Source organism: Lissotriton helveticus, chromosome 6 (genome assembly GCF_964261635.1).
Source record: "Lissotriton helveticus chromosome 6, aLisHel1.1, whole genome shotgun sequence".
Lineage (NCBI taxonomy): Eukaryota > Metazoa > Chordata > Amphibia > Caudata > Salamandridae > Lissotriton > Lissotriton helveticus.
In genome coordinates, this window is record NC_136067.1 from 1,633,216,248 (window position 1) to 1,633,239,438 (window position 23,191).

Genomic DNA, 23,191 nt, shown 5'->3' on the forward strand with positions numbered 1-23,191 from the left:
TTGTCTCTATAGTATGATAATGAAAATATCATTCCTGTTTAATGTCTCACACCCCAAAACCTTTAGTGCCAATTCAAAACAATGAGAAAATGTAAACCACTTAGATTTCTGATTTGCATAGGTTTTCTCTTTTGTTGAGTCACAAAATTACAGGTGTTCTATTTCCATGCACACTTCTACTTCCCTACTCTTATTCTTTTATAATGTTAACTTTCTGTAGTAACAAGTTTGACAGAAATTAGCATTTGAGCATTATTCATTTTCCCTCATTTTTTCCTATAGATTGAAAAAAAATTCCATTAGAGAGATGCTTTCCAATACACCTGTGGAATACTGGGGAGCATGGTGAAGTACCCCACCATGTTTATAAAGTGTCTCTAGCCTTCTTTCTGGACTAACCTTCGGTGTGTAAGTAACGTGACAAGAGTCATTGGGGAGGTTTGAGAACAGCTACATAGTTATGCAAGTGGTTTTTCAACATTCCTGAAGGCACTCCTTTGGCAATATCAATTTTCCCATCACTTTACCAAACCTACTGCCCTAGTAAATTCCACCGACTTGGCGACGTTTGCACCGCAGTGAATTGAAGGTCTGCAAATTCCACAAATCCTGAACTACATTCACAAATTTCACTTACATCTACAAATTCAAAGCGTTTTTGGTTTATGTCCTTTATGTTTTGACTAGCATGAACTACTTTAACCCGGCCAAAATCATACTCTTTAAATCATTCATTTTCTGCTTAGTGTTCGATTTTGTTGATATAATGTTCAGATGTTTTGTCCCCACTATGCTCTCAGGAGAGAGTTAAGCAGTTCACAAACAAATATAGAACAGCAAGAATATAATCAATATACAGCAACAGCTAGTAAATCTGAGAAGTTTCTGAATTCAAAAAAATAACTGCCGGTTGCTTTATTTAATATTGTACAATCTGAATTACACAAGATTTAAAATATCATGCTTAAATTTAAATATCTGAACAATGTGCACCATTACAAAGTTATCCATACAATATAACGTTTTGGTCTTAAATCTCAGCAATAAATAAAAACACAGGCATTTCTAGAGGAACAGATATGGAGCAGCTATCTTTCAAAAACATATAACCAGAGGAAGAACTATGCTAGAAAAGAAAAACAGAAAACAAATTCACATTTCGAAAGGGAGCCAAGAACAATACCCTTCATAATGAAAACAACATTGTAGAAACACTACAGAAACATGAGTTGCAAAATTCCCTAACGCCATGCAATTGAATTGCTCACTGACTAAAAAGGTAAGTTTGGGATGGTCCAGTGGAATTTTACTTCTCTCCATCTTACACATTTTTGGTATTGGTTATTCATTAGCAATTGAGAATTCGGCAGCAGTAGCACATCGGGCAGACGAAAAACATGCACAGTTTCTATAAGGTCCCTTCGGTTTAGGCACACCAAGGATAGAATAAGTCTATGATGAGACATTAGCAGCCCTAACATTTAGGGAGCTATAGCTTCATGGACCCACTACTCTTCAACACAAGATCATTCATGATTTAGCAAGCATCTGAGAATGTTTTCATACATTATTTGACCAATAGCTTAGCAGCTCAAAGCATATTTGAACAATATGAAGATGAGGGCGCTGAGGTTGTCACTGTCCAGCATAAGGGAACATCAGGAAAATGTTACAAGTGACAACAGTTTAAATTAACACGTTTAAGCTGCCTGTCAGTGCTCTGTAAAACATTATGAAGTAACAATACAAGATATGTGCAAACATTTGACCACATGCAAATCACTTCAAAAATGCTGCACTTTATTCAACAACTGTTCTTCGTTTCAGCATATTCTTTTCAAAATTACTATGTCGTTTAACCCTATTCTTTCATTTTTGTCCTAAACTGAATTACTCTCAGTCAGGTGAATCAACCAAAGTGCAAAGCGAGAATTAGGTCTAAAAAATAACCAACATATCCAAAAAAACTGAGATATTCTCTCTTTAGAGAGCACCTAAAAAAAAAGTGTGCACACTCACGTTTTACAAGAAAATGAGAGCATGTCGATAGTGTAATAAAAATGGACTGAATTAGAAAAATAAAACTGCAGAAATATTTGACATTGAAAGTACTATATTGCACACGACACATTTGAAATTATTTTACAAAGTCTTCAGATGCTAAAATCTACAGTAGCTTTTAGCCCAAGCTGAATAGATTTTTAACACAGGCACTCTTGGTTCGCAGCGCCAATTCGGTTTTATACAATCTTCAGTTGTAAAAATACTGTCTTCCTTTGTAGGATTCTTCCATTATGTAGCTATAAACTAGAATCCCTAAAGTAAAATGTTTGTCATAAATAACCTGAACTGGAATTAAAGTTCTAGTTTCTCTGTTTTCTTAACAAGACCTACTTAAGTCAAAGGTTCTAATATAAATTACCACTTCTTTAGTATAAGGTGTAGGGGAAGTCCATTTCCATGCACAAAAGTGTTCAAGGGCAAACTGGATTTTAACCACAGTAAGTAAACGAGAATAAAGGCCACTAGTGAAGCTAAAAATATCGCAAATCCATGCTGCAGTGCTAACAAAGCATGACGCACACTAGGCTTTGGAGAGTAACAGATCGCACATGACCTGGTGAAGAAGGTATAAATTCACTAGATTGCAATTGAGTTGAAGATAAGCACATATTAACAACACAAAATATATGGGACATTTCAGTGACTGGACCAAGTAAGGTAACTTGACATGTAGAAAACCGTTCTTTGGAGGAATTTTCTATACAAAGGAGGCTAATTACACAGACTTCTAGAAATATTAACAGTGCAAACAAATGTAAATCTTTTTGTTGCACCCTAACAGTTTAAATGTGGATCTTGCAACTCAGACCAGATCTTGATCATCTCTTGAGGGCTCCTGCTGTGCACCAACATTAAGTTTGTGTACGAACAGATGTTCTTTTTCTGTTTCTCGTCAATGTCAAATGTTTTGAAACCTTTGTGTTTTTCCGGGGCAAGCCCAAGCTTCTGAAGGCACATTCCTGTATACACATCATCTATCGGATAGAGTAGGATCTGGTCCGTTACATTATACAGTCTCAATGCCAGTTTACCAGAGTACAAAAACCCACCTCCTCCAGCATAGGGAGGGTAGGAACCTTCATATATACTGTCTGGGATGTAGTACTTCAATTTTTTGTCTCTGTGAGGTCCAGCTTCTTTGATTACATCACCAATAAATACATCTTCAGCTTTGTCTGCAGGTAGGCTCTTCAAGTAATCCAGGATCTGATGGGTATTCACAAAAACGTCATCATCACCTTTAAAAATAAACTGGGCATCCGCACAGGAAGTGCTGACCCACTTCAGGAACAAAACCTCCTTCAGGGTCAAATTGAAGAATGTGTCTCGGTAATTCCAAAGAAGAATGTCTTTATGCGTTTCACTCTCATGCTTCACTATGTCAGAGAGATCGGGAAAGTAGTCCTCGGCTGGTGTTTCCCCCAACAAGAAGACCCTTACCACAGTTAAATCCCCAATATTAATTTCTTTGCCCCAAGATTCTCTAATAGCTTGTCTCCGGTCAAAATGTGGTGTAAGCGATTTGATAGCCAACAGAAGAAACGGTTTATTGCTACACTTCTTGGGTTGATCAATGATCAATGAATAATTCTTGCACCTCATGTATAATAAGAAGTCTTTAAATCTGTCTGGCAAGTTCTCAAAATCCTTTACTTCGGACGGAACTGCTGAATCTGCATCACATGAATTCAGAAGGCTTGCATTTAGAGCTAGATTTTCTTCTACAGTCATATTGACCAACAATGCCAAAATAGGGTTATACAACTTGTCAAGTTTGCGTTGTTCTTTATTCCAGTAGGCTTTGCTTGGAGTGGGTTTCTTCCAGAACTTGCCACGTGGTACTATAATCTGACCTTTTGCATGTTTATCTTGGCCGTCACTTTTTGAAACTTCCACAATTAAATAGATGAAGAAATTTACCATCATCAGAATTCCCAGCAATTTTAACCTCCTGCGTCCAACACTCATTTCTCATGCCTGCAGAAAAACAACAAACGTGTGAATGCTACAAATCATTAGTATAATTAACACTTCAATACATCATTCTTAAACCAAACATTAAATTATTGGAGCGTTCAAAATTGGAGTGACTTGGATAACATTCTGCATTGAGAAAATCTGGCAATGAGTTAAAACAGTATTAGTCACGTTTACAGAGAGGGAAAACTAATCACGTTTACCACATTGCGAGGAACAAAAGCGAGGATGGTGTGAATTTATCGAATTACACTAGTTGTTACAAAGCATTTATATTGCCCTAGTCTCTAAAGTGGCCAAAACATGTAAGAATAAGCCAAAATAATAAGTCAATTCTTGTGAAACAATACACGTAAAATGGAAAGTTTGAAATGTACATGTTGAAGAAATTAGCTCAATTTCTTCCAATACGTTTGATTCTTAAAACATTAAAATATTTTTTCGCTATCAATGCTTTTATCACGATTGTTTCATTTTATCACGTTGTATTGATATCTAGATCTCAATGTGGTATTAATTATTATAAGATCATCAAATTATAAAAGGATATCGATAACTTTGAACCGTTAGTCTATTGCATTGCCAAATTATTAAGAAAACTGAAATAGTGTTGAATTGTTGTTTAGCTTATTCAAGGTTTTCAACATGGTAGTTACAGTCTCAACCTTATGGGTTAGATGATCCCGTATTATAAACGCACATCAAACAGGATCCCTTTTATAGAAAACTGCAGTGAGAAGACAATAATTTCTTTCTGAACTGGTATATTTATGAAACGTTTTCCAAGCAGTAAACAAACCATTTACATGGCACACAGTAAAAACTAAAAGGATTTAATCTGAGCACACAGAATAAGGGTACTCAAACTTTGGAACCATGTTCATCCTATCACCATTCAAATCAGCGATGTTTGGTACAGGACTTAAAGAAGAAGGTTCGAAGTCACAGGACTATCTAACCAACTGTACAGCATCGGATCTCTGAATCGGAACAGTTTAAGTAAGCTGCTTTTTACTTTCTTACCTTTAAGAACCAGTAACTACAGGAGAGAGTGGTGCACATGCACAACTCTCTCACGCCCCTTACAAAGATCCTCACTCTTCCTCACATCAAACAAATTGGAGTGGGGCAGTAGAACTGGTCCTAGTGGTACAGCAGAATAAAAGACGGCAGGATTGGTTGGTGATCTGAAGTCTGTGCATTAACAGGACCGACATGTCACGTGCTTGTGCCTCCTCTTCCATTCCGACTCCTTCGGATCCTTAAAAAGATGAAAAAAGTTATTCAGTTCATCTGTTATCCCAGAGGAATGTTTATTACAGCTTATAAGGAGCAATGGTGTTTGCTGGACCAATAAGTTTTTGTTTACAAATGGCTCAATAACAACTGAGAACACAAGAAAATAGCAATCTTGAAGAGAAAACCAGTAGAAACTAAGCCGTGGAAATAAAAGCCATCCCTCCTCTAACAGTCTAAAATCATTTTAGCAGCATTTTCTACTGATACCAGAATCAAGGGGCACAATATCTGCTATTTGAAAAGCACAGCACAAGCTGCATCAATAAAGGGAAAAATTTAAAGACTACTACTAAAGTAAGTGTTATCATGCATTGCATTTACCATGATTCATTGGGGGAAACGGAGTGCTGGGATGTGAGGCAGTGTGCTCCCACCCTCCTTATTTGAAAAGGCTCTCTTGAGTTACTGGACTGACAATCTTGTGCTGATGCACCTGCACCCAGTGAGAAGTACAGACACCTGAGAAGACTTTGGGCAGCATTTCCAGCACCCCCAAAACAACTTGCTGCTTTCTACTGATGAAGGAATTAATCCAAACGCACGTATCTAGTATTAAAACAACACGAGCTGCACAACCAAGGGTGAAAAATTAAAGACTACTAAGGAAATAAATGTTATCATGCACTGCATTTACCATGATGGATTGGGACAAATTGAGTGCTGGGATGTGAGGCAGTGTGCTCCCACCCGCCTGCTATTCAGAAAGTGCATGAGGATTCAGCATATAAACTTTTATGACCAAATTCACACAAAAAACTAAGTCTGCACTTGTGAAAGTACAGATGTACTACATGTTAGAAAGCTGCGCCAGGCACAGATTTTCAAGCATTCTATTGGGAATGTCATTTGGCATATTCTGTAGGGCTCCCATTTCTCCTCTGTGTATTCTACATACAGAGTATAAAATAATACAGAAGGGAAAGGGAGTCGATGTGCAGGGGCGTAGCTTAAGGGAGGTGTTTGGGGTGTGACATCTCCCAAATAAATGCATTCCTGGCTTGATAGTTGGGTCTGGGGGCCCCGGAGTCAGATCTGCTATGTCCGAGTCGGTTTTTCTCAAAGCAGTTACCTTTGAAATAAGACAAAAGCAAATTCTGAGCCTAGGCAGAGATTATATTTTCACAGAGCCTCTTTTTTTATTTATTATCGCATACGAGAGTACTTTTAAATACTTGGGTTCAGGATGTGCCCCGTACAAGCACTGATTAGGTTTGATTTAATAGAATATAATGGTGCAATATCGATAATAAGAATGTAAGCCATGTTTAGGGGTTTAATGACTAATGATCTGCTTCTTAGTTCACCAATGGCAATGACTTTGGGAGCGAGCCATTAATGTTTCCACGTTCATAAGTGCTGCAAGCTTGGTGGTATAAAATAGGTGTGTGGCACTCCGAGGCGTTTCGCATAGAGATTTTGTGGCAGTTGAAATTAGGCGCAGTGCAAAAGGGTAGGGAAAACCACCAAATTCCCTGATGTGTGGTCAAAAGGCCACATACATAGAAAACACTATTCTCCTGCACACCCTGAAACTATATACACAATTGGCAATAATATAGATAACATACGTTTTCCTTAGTTCCATGGTTATTTTATTTATTTCTCTTCTGTGGACGGTGTCTTTGTACACCCCCGTCAGTTCCTTGCATTACTAGCCAACACGTGTTTCGTCGCTGTACAAGGGTTGAACCTGCAACTTTTTCAGGGCTGGTCTCTTGTCTTGTTGATCCTTTAGTATTGGTGATACTTCCGGCCCGAAATTACCTTAGGCTTCTTCTTCGCTTTTACATGAAGTATTATTCAAGTCTTGCCATCCAAAAATGAGCTTTCCTTATTCGGTGGAGCTTCAATCTGGTGCCCAATCCGGCACGATTCTCGGCTGGAAGGATGCTTCCCCGATTGGGAGCATCCTTCCAGCCGTCAGATGGTGTCCTAGCTACAGGTGTCCCTACAGATGGTGTCCTAGCTACAGGTGTGACAAGAATCACCAGAGATGGTGAGCTTGTCTGCAAGATAACCGGGGAGCTGAATAATCTTAAAATAATTACAATTTCTTGCAGCTGTGAGATGTGATGGAAAGGAGGAATATTTTCTCCAAACGACTAGAAAATGGTGAAAGTACATAACTTCTTTTTGGAAGCAGGCAGGATATTGCCTACAGTATCAGGACTGAGTTACAAGCTTGGGCCCAAGGTTATCACTCTTAGGAATTGGTGGAACCATGGGACACTCCGGCCACAACAAGATACTGGGGGGGAGGAGGGGACTGCGGAGGGGCAATTCCATTATACAACATTATTCTTAATTTTAAGGTCAAGGATGGTGTCAGAATGCTGTACACAACAGCAAAATTGGATGCCGTATCAGTAGAAGATTGTAGAATGAATTGTTGCATGCTCCTAGAAGAATAAGTTACCTACCTTTTTAAATGCTCTTTCTAGTAAATACTTTTTCTAAAAGCAGATTCCTCACCTTGTAAATATCTCACGTGCCAAACTGGATCGTGAAACTCTTATGTTAGCTCCTGGGCACTCGTAAGTGGTGCTTCTGGCCTCCGTTGTGACTAACGGTCATCTCCAGACATGACAATATCTGGCCACATATAGGGGCCACCCCTGTGGAGTGATGTCAATTTATTTGGTGGTCTTTCCTATGTCCTCAGATACAGAGTATGGCAGAGAGATTGGAAATATTAACAATGTACAAAATCTAACTTGGAATCTTACGGATGTCTAAAGGTCCACACCACAAAATGGGTAGAAGGGCTGGCAGTGAGTAATCTGTGGTTAATCTATGGACCAGAAAGAGTGTTACCTCAGGGGAAGTCTCCTATTCTTCTGATGGATATTTATAGGTACAGATTCCTCACCTTCTGAATTGATACCAAAGTAATGCCCCTCCAAGTAGGTGGGTCTGATAAATGGATTTTACATCAGAATTCTTGCAGAACCTAATGGGCAAACGTACTCTCTCGGTGGACATGGGAATCCATACAGTAGGGTCTGGTGAAAGAATGGGAGATGCCAATGTGGCTATCTGGTAATGTCCAAAACCGGGACACTCCAAGTGACAGCTGTAGTTGCAGCGTTTACCCTGGTAGAATGAGCTTGAAGGTCCCAAGAGGATTCTTACTGGCTGAAGCATAACGGTTTGATGCAAAGGACAATCCATTGGCATAAGGTCCAATAACCCAGAACTGTGCTGACAGTAAAGTATCACTGGGCCAAATACAGCACCAACACAAGGACAGACATTTTAACTTGTAAATAACCATCCTACTTCTACTCGTACCAGGTAACGAACTTGGACAAACAGCCCTAAAACGGATTTTTGGGTAGTGCAGTAAGTAGCTCAAATGATATCTCCCACCTTCAATGGAAGATGAAAACCTCCCAGTTGGTTCTGCTCACTCTCCACTCAGAGGTGTGAATTGAAGAGGTTGGTGTGTAGCACCCACTCCTGTTGCTGGAACAGCAGATCCTCCAGACGGGCAAGCTGACTGGCAGGCAAATGCTAAGAGTCAACAGTGCTTGGTACCAGACACCGCTGATGGAACCAGGACCACCAGAATTTGCTGCGCTAAGTCCTGCCCGACTTTCTTCAGTACCTTTGGGGGAAGAGGTGAAGAATCAAACAGGAAGCCAGAATCTCAATGAAGCTGGAGGGTGTCCCCTGGAGATCCTGGAGTAGGAAACTCCAGATTGCAAAAAGCAGGACAATTCTTTTCAGTCAGCAAAACATTCCGAGGACATGACCCACCAAATGAATTCACCCTATGCCACCTCCAAGTGCAGACCTGTGAGCTTCAAAATGACACCCACTGGGCTCTTATGTTGTGGGGCCCAGCCAGGTGATGCACAGTCAGAGAAATCTTGCGAGGATCTAACCACTGCCTCATCACCTAACAAAAGGACAGGGGACCCTACTACCACCTGTTTGCTGCAGTGCCACACAGTGGTCATGTGGTCTGAGAGTACCTGGATTTACCTGCCCTTGATGGACGGAACAAATACTTTGAGAGCCAGGCAAACAGTGTACAATTCCAAAAGACCGGAGTGATACCTCTGCTTCATGAGAGATCAAAGGCTTATGATCTTCCCCTCATCCAGGTGACCACCCCAAACTGAAGCAGATGCATCCATCCCCACAGACACCCCCAAAAGGAGGAGATGCAAGACCTACATCTGACATCCACCAATAAAGGCTGTGGCTGTCTCTTTGGAGACCCAAATCCTATCCAGAAGGTATTCCTAATTCTGGGCCCTCTGCAAGCAAAGGTTTTATTGACGCAAGTGCCAAAGAGCATGGGGAAGTAACAGGATGCAAGACGCTAGCAGACCAAGTAGTCTCAGCAAGGTCAAGGCTGAAACAATGTGTGGTGTAGTGCCAATTCCAGCACCTCTGCAACTCTGCATACCACCACTGCAAAAGGAGCACTTTCTTCTTTGGGGGCCTGTAAAAGGAATTCAATTCTACTCCTGGGGAAGTGTCCAAGTCACTGGCATTTTGTAGGTCAAGATACAAGCCAACAGTGCAATGAGAGGAGAGCTAGTGGCCTTCCTTATCTGCCTTGTGGGGAACATTCAAGACTCTGAAGAGCAACTAGCAACAGATGTAACTTTGACGTGCTAACACATGCAAATATAATTTATTCACAACTGTTTACACATGTAAGTTTAGTATAATTCATTTAATATTACAAATTAGAAAAATGATTTAATAGGACAATTTATACTGTTAATTATATTAAAATATTTAATAGGTTAGAGTGTGTTATAAATAATGTATCTATTTACTGGAAAACAAATGTGCTAAACATTTTTACTATATAGTATGGATAGTAAATGTGACCCCTTTAGTTTCCAATACCTTCCCCCAAATGGTTTACATACATCCACCTTTCGGCCTACACAAATGAAACTCCATTGCCAAGCTTTCTCTCTTCCACCCCACCTAACACATATACAGCAACACAGCAACTCTTCCAATCGCCTCTCATCCATCAGACAATTTAGAAACTTACTACAGAACCCACATGCTGCACCACCACCCCAAACTCCTTTACCTTCTGCCCTAAACGGACACAAACAAAATAAGCAATGTGTCACACCTCACAACTTCACTTCTCCAGGTCTACTGCACAACTAGGTTAGATTACAAAAACAACACAGCGCACCAACTCACTCTCAACCACCGTCTCCACCTCCTACACAAGCAGACCCATCAAAATGCCTTCTTAACCTGCTGGACGAAGAACAAGATACAGAACAGCTACCCAATTGCTATCCTCATATAGCTAATACCAACACTAAGGACACACCTGCTACAAGCCCACAAAATACTGCTCACTATTCTACAAAACAAAATCACACTATCACCAAAGGTAATTTTCTAAACTGTCTACTACTAAATGCTCGATCACTCTCTAAAAACAAACATCACATCTACGACCTTCTAACTGAAACAAAACCTGACATACTATCCATAACTGAACCATGGTGAGAAGATGATTGCACTCGAGGCCTGTATAGAGCCGTTCCTCTAGGCTATCAAACTATCACCCAAAATCGCATAGGCAAAAAAGGAGGTGGCCTAGCTGTGGCGTTCAGACAAACATTACTTATCACTAAAGCGGACGTCTCCATAAAAGATTGTGAGGGCCTTTTGACAAGATGCAATCCTACACCGTCTTCCTCCTGTAACTTCCTGCTCCTTTATAGACCTCCACCTAGCCATGCAACATTCCCAGTCATACTTCTAGACACTTTTACAAAAGAATTTGAGAGGTGCACTCGGTAAAGTCAACAACATAAAAAGTTCATTGATTTCGTAAGTCTTCCGTTCTTTCTTTAATGCGTTCTTTATTTTCTTTTAAAATACACAGGCACAGCCAACGCGTTTCATTCCCTTTCGTGCCTTGGGAATTTCATCAGGGCAAGCAAAAAAAGGATCATACAAATTCGATGGGCCAAATCGGTTGCGCACCCGTAGTGCTGGTGCTGAAGGATTAGCGTCAGTGACGTGGTCCCAATAGTTCCTGTATATTATGGAAGTAGTGTTCCAAGTGAAGTATCTGCTCGTAATACCAAAAAGTAGCCACCGTGGTTCGTGGATAAAAGAACAAGTATAAATCCTGGCCCCCTCGTGAAGTCAGTTTGGACGAAGGCGAGGTGGCATTCGCTCGTCGGCCGGTATCCGAACGAGTCGTCAGGAAATTCTTTAGGTTTGCAAGACCTGTAATAGGGTCCCTGTAGTCTCCTGCTCCTCTCCGTGGATTTGTGGACGTCCACATCTACTGATGAAGGAATTAATCCAGACGCACGTATCTAGTATTAAAACAACACGAGCTGCACAACCAAGGGTGAAAAATTAAAGACTACTAAGGAAATAAATGTTATCATGCACTGCATTTACCATGAAGGATTGGGACAAATTGAGTGCTGGGATGTGAGGCAGTGTGCTCCCACCCGCCTGCTATTCAGAAAGTGCATGAGGATTCAGCATATAAACTTTTATGACCAAATTCACACAAAAAACTAAGTCTGCACTTGTGAAAGTACAGATGTACTACATGTTAGAAAGCTGCGCCAGGCACATATTTTCAAGCATTCTATTGGGAATGTCATTTGGCATATTCTGTAGGGCTCCCATTTCTCCTCTGTGTATTCTACATTCAGAGTATAAAATAATACAGAAGGGAAAGGGAGTCGATGTGCAGGGGCGTAGCTTAAGGGAGGTGTTTGGGGTGTGACATCTCCCAAATAAATGCATTCCTGGCTTGATAGTTGGGTCTGGGGGCCCCGGAGTCAGGTCTGCTATGTCCGAGTCGGTTTTTCTCAAAGCAGTTACCTTTGATATAAGACAAAAGCAAATTCTGAGCCTAGGCAGAGATTATATTTTCACAGAGCCTCTTCTTTTATTTATTATCGCATACGAGAGTACTTTTAAATACTTGGGTCCAGGATGTGCCCCGTACAAGCACTGATTAGGTTTGATTTAATAGAATATAATGGTGCAATATCGATAATAAGAATGTAAGCCATGTTTAGGGGTTTAATGACTAATGATCTGCTTCTTAGTTCACCAATGGCAAGGACTTTGGGAGCGAGCCATTAATGTTTCCACGTTCATAAGTGCTGCAAGCTTGGTGGTATAAAATAGGTGTGTGGCACTCCGAGGCGTTTCGCATAGAGATTTTGTGGCAGTTGAAATTAGGCGCAGTGCAAAAGGGTAGGGAAAACCACCAAATTCCCTGATGTGTGGTCAAAAGGCCACATACATAGAAAACAATATTCTCCTGCACACCCTGAAACTATATACACAATTGGCAATAATATAAAACATACGTTTTCCTTAGTTCCATGGTTATTTTATTTCTTTCTCTTCTGTGGACGGTGTCTTAGTACACCCCCGTTAGTTCCTTGCATTACTAGCCAACACGTGTTTCGTCGCTGTACAAGGGATGAACCTGCAACTTCTTCAGGGCTGGTCTCTTGTCTTGTTGATCCTTTAGTATTGGTGATACTTCCGGCCCGAAATTACCTTAGGCTTCTTCTTCGCTTTTACATGAAGTATTATTCAAGTCTTGCCATCCAAAAATGAGCTTTCCTTATTCTGGTGCCCAATCCGGCACGATTCTCGGCTGGAAGGATGCTTCCCCGATTGGGAGCATCCTTCCAGCCGTCAGATGGTGTCCTAGCTACAGGTGTCCCTACAGATGGTGTCCTAGCTACAGGTGTGACAAGAATCACCAGAGATGGTGAGCTTGTCTGCAAGATAACCGGGGAGCTGAATAATCTTAAAATAATTACAATTTCTTGCAGCTGTGAGATGTGATGGAAAGGAGGAATATTTTCTCCAAACGACTAGAAAATGGTGAAAGTACATAACTTCTTTTTGGAAGCAGGCAGAATATTGCCTACAGTATCAGGACTGAGTTACAAGCTTGGGCCCAAGGTCATCACTCTTAGGAATTGGTGGAACCATGGGACACTCCGGCCACAACATGATACTGGGGGGGGGGGGTTGTCAGGGCCCTGCAATTCCATTATACAACATTATTCTTAATTTTAAGGTCAAGGATGGTGTTGGAATGCTGTACACAACAGCAAAATTGGATGCCGTATCAGTAGGAGATTGTAGAATGAATTGTTGCATGCTCCTAGAAGAATAAGTTACCTACCTTTTTAAATGCTCTTTCTAGTAAATACTTTTTCTAAAAGCAGATTCCTCACCTTGTAAATATCTCATGTGCCAAACTGGATCGTGAAACTCTTAGGTTAGCTCCTGGGCACTCGTAAGTGGTGCGTCTGGCCTCCGTTGTGACTAACGTTCATCTCCAGACATGACAATATCTGGCAACATATAGGGGCCACCCCTGTGGAGTGATGTCAATTTATTTGGTGGTCTTTCCTATGTCCTCAGATACAGAGTATGGCAGAGAGATTGGAAATATTAACAATGTACAAAATCTAACTTGGAATCTTACGGATGTCTAAAGGTCCACACCACAAAATGGGTAGAAGGGCTGGCAGTGAGTAATCTGTGGTTAATCTATGGACCAGAAAGAGTGTTACCTCAGGGGAAGTCTCCTATTCTTCTGATGGATATTTATAGGTACAGATTCCTCACCTTCTGAATTGATACCAAAGTAATGCCCCTCCAAGTAGGTGGGTCTGATAAATGGATTTTACATCAGAATTCTTGCAGAACCTAATGGGCAAACGTACTCTCTCGGTGGACATGGGAATCCATACAGTAGGGTCTGGTGAAAGAATGGGAGATGCCAATGTGGCTATCTGGTAATGTCCAAAACCGGGACACTCCAAGTGACAGCTGTAGTTGCAGCGTTTACCCTGGTAGAATGAGCTTGAAGGTCCCAAGAGGATTCTTACTGGCTGAAGCATAACGTTTTGATGCAAAGGACAATCCATTGGTCCAATAACCCAGAACTGTGCTGAAAGTAAAGTATCACTGTGCTAAATACAGCACCAACACAAGGACAGACATTTTAACTGGTAAATAACCATCCTACTTCTACTCGTACCAGGTAACGAACTTGGACAAACGGGCCTAAAACTGATTTTTGGGTAGTGCAGTAAGTAGCTCAAATGACATATCCCACCTTCAATGGAAGATGAAAACCTCCCAGTTGGTTCTGCTCACTCTCCACTCAGAGGTGTGAATTGAAGAGGTTGGTGTGTAGCACCCACTCCTGTTGCTGGAACAGCAGATCCTCCAGACGGGCAAGCTGACTGGCAGGCAAATGCTAAGAGTCAACAGTGCTTGGTACCAGACACCGCTGATGGAACCAGGACCACCAGAATTTGCTGCGCTAAGTCCTGCCCGACTTTCTTCAGTACCTTTGGGGAAAGAGGTGAAGAATCAAACAGGAAGCCAGAATCTCAATGAAGCTGGAGGGTGTCCCCTGGAGATCCTTGAGTAGGAAACTCCAGATTGCAAAAAGCAGGACAATTCTTTTCAGTCAGCAAAAAATTCCGAGGACATGACCCACCAAATGAATTCACCCTATGCCACCTCCAAGTGCAGACCTGTGAGCTGCAAAATGACACCCAGTGGGCTCTTATGTTGTGGGGCCCAGCCAGGTGATGCACCGTCAGAGAAATCTTGCGAGGATCTAACCACTGCCTCATCACCTAACAAAAGGACAGGGGACCCTACTACCACCTGCTTGCTGCAGTGCCACACAGTGATCATGTGGTCTGAGAGTACCTGGATTTACCTGACCTTGATGGACGGAACAAATACTTTGAGAGCCAGGCAGACAGTGTACAATTCCAAAAGACCGGAGTCATACCTCTGCTTCATGAGAGATCAAAGGCTTATGATCTTCCCCTCATCCAGGTGACAACCTCAAACTGAAGCAGATGCATCCATCCCCACAGACACCCCCAAAAGGAGGAGATGCAAGACTGACATCTGACATCCACCAATAAAGGCTGTGGCTGTCTCTTTGGAGACCCAAATCCTATCCAGAAGGTATTCCTAATTCTGGGCCCTCTGCAAGCAAAGGTTTTATTGAAGCAAGTGCCAAAGAGCATGGGGAAGTAACAGGATGCAAGACGCTAGCAGACCAAGTAGTCTCAGCAAGGTCAAGGCTGAAACAATTTGTGGTGTAGTGCCAATTCCAGCACCTCTGCAACTCTGCATACCACCACTGCAAAAGGAGCACTTTCTTCTTTGGGGGCCTGTAAAAGGAATTCAATTCTACTCCTGGGGAAGTGTCCAAGTCACTGGCATTTTGTAGGTCAAGATACAAGCCAACAGTGCAATGAGAGGAGAGCTAGTGGCCTTCCTTATCTGCCTTGTGGGGGAACATTCAAGACTCTGAAGAGCAACTAGCAACAGATGTAACTTTGACGTGCTAACACATGCAAATATAATTTATTCACAACTGTTTACACATGTAAATTTAGTATAATTCATTTAATATTACAAATTAGAAAAATGATTTAATAGGACAATTTATACTGTTAATTATATTAAAATATTTAATAGGTTAGAGTGTGTTATAAATAATGTATCTATTTACTGGAAAACAAATGTGCTAAACATTTTTACTATATAGTATGGATAGTAAATGTGACCCCTTTAGTTTCCAATACCTTCCCCCAAATGGTTTACATACATCCACCTTTTGGCCTACACAAATGAAACTCCATTGCCAAGCATTCTCTCTTCCACCCCACCTAACACATATACAGCAACACAGCAACTCTTCCAATCGCCTCTCATCCATCAGACAATTTAGAAACTTACTACAGGACCCACATGCTGCACCACCACCCCCAACTCCTTTACCTTCTGCCCTAAACAGACACAAACAAAATAAGCAATGTGTCACACCTCAGAACTTCACTTCTCCAGGTCTACTGCACAACTAGGTTATATTACAAAAACAACACAGCGCACCAACTCACTCTCAACCACCGTCTCCACCTCCTACACAAGCAGACCCATCAAAATGCCTTCTTAACCTGCTGTACGAAGAACAAGATACAGAACAGCTACCCAATTGCTATCCTCATATAGCTAATACCAACACTAAGGACACACCTGCTACAAGCCCACAAAATACTGCTCACTCTTCTACAAAACAAAATCACACTATCACCAAAGGTAATTTTCTAAACTGTCTACTACTAAATGCTCGATCACTCTCTAAAAACAAACATCACATCTACGACCTTCTAACTGAAACAAAACCCGACATACTATCCATAACTGAACCATGGTGAGAAGATGATTGCACTCGAGGCCTGTATAGAGCCGTTCCTCTAGGCTATCAAACTATCACCCAAAATCGCATAGGCAAAAAAGGAGGTGGCCTAGCTGTGGCGTTCAGACAAACATTACTTATCACTAAAGCGGACGTCTCCATAAAAGATTGTTAGGTCCTTTTGACAAGATGCAATCCCACACCGTCTTCCTCCTGTAACTTCCTGCTCCTTTATAGACCTCCACCTAGCAATGCAACATTCCCAGTCATACTTCTAGACACTGTTTCAAACCTGATAACTCTACACTGCAACCTATGTCTTCTGGGTGACCTCAACATATGGTTTGACGCACCATATATTGATGCCCCATCCGAAAACAATCATCGATGGCCTAGATGCATCAGATCGTCCACAAACCCACACACATCACTGGACACATCCTAGATGTCTTTTTGCAAATAAAGGACTAGTTACCTTTCAAACAATGACTACCGTCACATGGTCAGACCACTATTTGCTTGCTGTCCAACATAAAACACTAAGCGACGCACCTAAAACCACCATACGTGTATCCACCTATCGACCGTGGAACAAACTCAATTTGGAAAACTTGGAAACATAACTAACATCCAGTACAGATCTAGACACAATAAATTCTGTTAAAAAACTATGATGGGCTACAGGAAGCTTTTGATATCCTGATACCACTAAAAACCACACAACAGGACAAATGACAACAAACACCTTGAAGAAATACAGAGATAAAAGAGATAAAACATAAAATTAGAAAGCTGCAATGTGCCTGGCTCAAAATAAACACTAATCAAGACAAACTTCACCTACAGAAAATTAACAGACTATACAAGTCAGCCACTATAAAAAAAGCAAGAAAAGTTACTATTCAGGCAGATTTTTTAAAATGCTAAATGTGCAAATAAACAATTCTATGAAATTCTCAATTCATTTTGTAAACCAAATTGCCTAATGGGAGCTCATCCTGTTACTCACAGGAGGGAATAGTTCAAACGGAAGGGATACACTGGGGTACAGGAACCAAACCGTGTTGATCAAAATAACATCAGTCATTGAAGAATATAACTAGATATTACGCCCTGAAGAAATCCACTGAAGTTGGACGAAACGCGTTGGCTGTTTTAACAATTTTTGATGTGAAGAATAAAGAAATTTTGGAATTACAAGTATTGGATGGACATAATCACTCTGGAACTCTAAATCGGTGAGACCGATTCAAATGGTTGTATGTTGGAACAACAAGTTCCACAACAATGACTTCCCCTAACAACGAGGATGCTACCATGACCTCGTCTAAACCACGATTATTTTTACAACACATTCCTTTACCACGATTTTAACTGTTAAAGGAATGCATGTTAACAAAAATTCTTACCAACTACTACCCCGATCCACCCAAATCCCCCCTAAAAAAAATAACTCCCCAACCCTAAAAATAAACACAATCAGCCATACCCCCTAGAAACAAACCCCACCCCTAAAAACTAACAACCCCCTAAAAACTAATTCCCCCAACCTAAAAATAAATAAACAAATACAATCACCCATACCCCCTAAAAACTAACCCACACCCCTAAAAACTAACCCCAACCCCGGAATACTAACCCCAAACCCACACCCCTAAAAACTAACCCCAAACCCCTCTCACCCCCTTAAAACTAATCCCAACCCCTAAAAACAAACCCCACCCCCACCCATCCCGTTAAAACTAACCCCGACACCCCCACCCCCTGAAAACTAACCCTACACTCCCCAAAAACTAACCACAAACCCCTCTTACCTCTTCCTGTACGACGCACCTCTGAACTCAGCCCTGCCGGAACACTAGACCAAATCAGCCTTAACCACAAACATGCGTGGTTAAGACTGAGTCGTTGTTCTGGCAAGTCATTGTTCGGCTTGCGTGACTCCGGAACTCGTTGTTCCGGAGTCGTGGCAAAAGTTGTTTCCCATTCAAATGGACCTTTCCTGGGCAAACAGATAGAAAGAGAAGCCTTCGACTAGATGACAATCCATTGAAGATACTGCCATACTTTCAGACTTCCAAATGGGATTCATTCCCAGAATCTGCCCTACTTGCCATCTGGGAAGACCTGAAAAACAGAGCTGACGCAACGGAGTTGCTGTGCTACTTCTCCTGGACCTTTTGGCTGCCTTTGACATGGTTGACTATAACTCCCTGATACAAAGAGTCTACGAAGCCAGCATATAGGGGACTGCTCTAGACTGGATCACATCCTACCTTCGCAACAGAACCAATGTCAGCAATATCCCCGCCTTTCTCGTCCAAACAGTACTTCATGAAAGCAGGGATTCCTTAAGACTGATCTAACCCATGCTTTCCAACATCTACATGAAGTCATTACAGGCACTGATCAATCAATTTCACCTCACGTGCTATAACTATGCAGATGATACACAAATACTCCTTCAACTGGAATGCCCAAAGACATAAGAAGGTTGCTCATTTTCAGTTGTCTTAGAGCAGTGGGTCAGTAGATGACATGCAGCCATCTCATTGCTGGGCTTCCAGTGACAATCTGCTCTGTGTACGGACCTAATCTGGATGATCCAGAGGTATTATTTTGCTTAAGTATTGAGTTGGCTGATTGGCCAGCCCCTCTAATCCTTTGTGGGGACTTTAATATTCACTTGGAAGGGGATTTTGATATCGGGAATTGTCCCTATTTGGGGAAAAAGACTAAGGTATTCAAAGCTATTAAGGGCTTAGTTAAAGAGCTGAATTTGGTCTGCTCCTCGTAGGAAGCATGTTCGTTTAGATTTTTTTTTATATCTACTGAGGTGGCAACAAACTGTAGAATTGAAATAATGACAAGGATTATCTCGGATCATAATCCGGTGATTATGGATTTTTCTTTGGAAGCACAGCAGCAGCATAAGCCATGGACCTTTGAGCGTAATTTGTTGCTTGATCCATAATATTGCGAATTTGTGTGTAATTGGATTCCAGAGTTTAAGATTAATCAGGGTACAGCTCCAGATCCTATTGTTTGGGACGCATTTAAAGCCGGTGTGAGGGGTATTACATTGAGCTATTCGATTGCGAAGCAACGTAAGTTATGTATCGAAACTAAAGACTGAATGGAGCAACTTCTGCTTTTAGAGATGCAGTTTATGGAAGAAATTCTTCACCAGCAAAATAAAACTGCTACTTTAAAAGCAATTTCTATATTGAAAATGAAAATTCATCAACACTTTGTATCAAAGATGGTAACTCAGTTGACTGTCCATAGGGCTCAGGTTTACGAATTAGGGGAGGATGCAGGGAGAATTTTAGCAAAAAGAGTGTGTCAGAGGGAGAATGCGAATCGAATATCCAGGATATGTGATCACAACGATAGGGTACTGGAGTCACCAACTGATATTTTGCAGGTATTTCGTAGATTTTATGCGGGTTTATATTCAGAGGATGTTAAAACAAATATAGAAGGGCAAATGGAGGCCTTTCGGGGTAACTTAGGGACTAATAATGACGGCGACCTGAGCTTCACCGAACCCAAGTGAAATGGGATCCCATTTCACTTGGGTTCGGTGAAGCTCAGGTCGCCGTCATTTCAGACATAGGTTCCATCATGCACCATCATGCTGTGTCTTAGTCGTAATTGAACAATCAGTCTGTTCTTGGCAATAGTTATTTAATAGTCACTTTAGACCAAAGGATATATTGGGAGATATCTTTATATATTATAAGCAACCTGGAATATAATCAGGAGCCATAAAACTAAAGAACCTCATCAAGTCAAATTGAGGAGCGACTGCATATGTGCCACAATATAAGAACACCAATAATCCTAGCTTGCACATGATTGAGTATCATTGCCAGAAATCTATAGATGTCTGAACAGTGAGTCGTCGTATAAATAGAATGCTCCGAATATAACAAAGGAAAGAATGATATAAGAAAAGAAATTAAAGCTCAAACCTGTTTTGTATGCCTCTGGTACACCCTGAGGAAGGTTAAACACCGAAACGCGTTGGTGACAACCATGCTTTATAACCAGTGTTTTCCTTAAAATATCTGGAAGCTATAATTAGTTTCATTGTTGTGATTACCACTTCCTTGCACTTTAAAAGAAGATGATATTTTATTGTTAATGTCTTTATGTGACTACATTCATATGGTAAAAGATTTGTTGAAGGTTTTTTCTTAACATATGACTAATATTGTATGTATGTCTTTTTAATACAATTTGATATTAACTATAAACTTTAAGACAAAAAAAGAAATAAAAATGATACATTTTTGTAAAATGTATGTGTGAAGTATGTTCATATATCTATGATACAATTGCTGCACAAATGAATATGTAGCACTTTTGCCCAGTGCTGGTTCTTTTTTCCAATTAAGTTGTTTTCCTTGTTAGGGTATTATCCGCTACAACAGGGGGCCCCTTGTGCTTTCAGATAAACAATCTCAGCCCATAACCAGGTTTCAGGTATAGAGGAGCCCTGGAGTAAGGCGTTAAACATCAGGCAAAAGTATGGAATCCATACTACTGGTTGATCCCTAAAGAGATCCCCGGGGATTTTTATCAAGACCAGGTGCTTTACCTGCCAGGAGTCTCTTAATCGCACCCTCCACCTCCAACAACGTTATCGTTATGCCTACATCAGTTTTAATTCTGGGCAGTGTGGGAGCCTTTTCAGGACTATATGAGAAATCGATGTGTTCTTTCTGGGAGATTGTCTGCGATATGGAAGTAACCATTTCGGTCGAATACAGTGCCCGGAAATGTTCCATCCACTTCTCAGGCGCAATATTCGGCTCATCAACCACTTGACCATATCCACTGCCAGTTCTCACTATTGCCCAGAATTCCCGTATATTCCTATTCCCCAGAGCACTTTTTATACTGTCCCATTTACTATTTTCCCAATGCTGTTTAGCCTCTGTAATAGCCTGCTTATACTCCTGAGTTTTATTTGGCTCCGGTCATTGGACTTTAATTGACTCAATTAATAGAGACTTTGCCTTCTTACACTTATGATCAAACCACGATTGGGTCATCTGGTTTGACCTGGGTTTAGTCACTATTGGGTTAAGTAGGTCACCTAGATCAGCCACCAGCCCCGCGTGTAATTTATAAATGTTATCTATCATCACTTCCTGTCCGTGCTCAATGAAACCACTTATCTCTGCAAAAAACGTATTAACAACTAAATATAAGGCACTCATTTTATCTGGGGATTGTTTTATCATAGGCCATTTGAACCTTCTTCTATCAGAGAGAAGCAATACACTTTCCTTATTAGTTTTTTCCCTGGGGGCAATGCCTGTCTCAGGAAGTCTTAAATTTAAGACCAGAGCATTATGGTCACTGTCATGGCGTAAAAGAATCTCCAAGTCAATGACCCAAGACCATGACCTTGTCTCTACCAAGATATAATCTAACCAGGAGGACTGACCAACACGATTAAACGTGGCATTCCCTTCCCAATCTGAATGGGCACGTCCATTACAGGCTCTCAAAGAATGGGCCATAGTTCTAGAATTCAATTGGAGAGCCAATGGTGACCACACCTTAGTAGGAGGAATCTGAAGCTCTGGAATAGACCATTGCTCATCTTCTCCTCTGGCAAGTGAGTTTCCAATGCCAGGTAAAGGCTCATATTGACAATTAAGATCTCCTGCAATAATCAGTCTACTCTCACCAGAGACAGTGGAGATAAAAGTATCCTGCAAGGCCAAAGTGGGGGATTCGTTCCCCAACCTAACAGGGTGAGAATAGACATTAATAAAAGTCACCCTTAGTTTAGATGGGAACTTGAGTGTGACACATTGAAGATCTATAGTTGGAGTATTTAATTGTGTCACCGTACAGCCCAAAGGCGAGGCTACCAATATGGATAATCCCCCGTAAGGTCTACCCCTTTCTCCTATAGATGCGGTGTTGTTATATGACGCAAAACCCAACCTTACAATCTCCTCCCTTGCCCAGGTTACTGATCTATAAAAAGCCCCCCGTCGGGGCAAGCTAATTTGCTAGATAAGCCTGCCACATTCCAGGACAGAACTTTGAAATTATTCTCCGTGGAAGACTCTTCCACGGAGAATAATTTCAAAGTTCTGTCCTGGAATGTGGCAGGCTTATCTAGCAAATTAGCTTGCCCCGACGGGGGGCTTTTTATAGATCAGTACGATGTCTGCCTACTCCAGGAGACCTGGGCAAGGGAGGAGATTGTAAGGTTGGGTTTTGCGTCATATAACAACACCGCATCTATAGGAGAAAGGGGTAGACCTTACGGGGGATTATCCATATTGGTAGCCTCGCCTTTGGGCTGTACGGTGACACAATTAAATACTCCAACTATAGATCTTCAATGTGTCACACTCAAGTTCCCATCTAAACTAAGGGTGACTTTTATTAATGTCTATTCTCACCCTGTTAGGTTGGGGAACAAATCCCCCACTTTGGCCTTGCAGGATACTTTTATCTCCACTGTCTCTGGTGAGAGTAGACTGATTATTGCAGGAGATCTTAATTGTCAATATGAGCCTTTACCTGGCATTGGAAACTCACTTGCCAGAGGAGAAGATGAGCAATGGTCTATTCCAG

The 23,191-nt window shown here is 41.2% G+C and overlaps 1 protein-coding gene across 3 annotated transcripts in view; it reads right to left on the reverse strand.

The window, feature by feature from the left end:
- Positions 1-888: 888 nt before the first annotated feature.
- The window catches only part of LOC144763659 (N-acetyllactosaminide beta-1,3-N-acetylglucosaminyltransferase 2-like), a 136,272-nt gene continuing 113,969 nt past the window's right edge, over positions 889-23,191 (reverse strand). For all 3 annotated transcript variants that reach the window (XM_078649469.1, XM_078649471.1, XM_078649470.1), the window contains 2 exons: positions 5,065-5,302; positions 889-4,041 (listed from right to left, as the gene is read on the reverse strand). In XM_078649469.1, the coding sequence (XP_078505595.1) occupies positions 2,839-4,032 (1,194 nt within the window). In that variant the 5' untranslated portion in view covers positions 4,033-4,041; positions 5,065-5,302 and the 3' untranslated portion in view covers positions 889-2,838. The remainder of the gene's footprint in view (positions 4,042-5,064; positions 5,303-23,191) is intronic.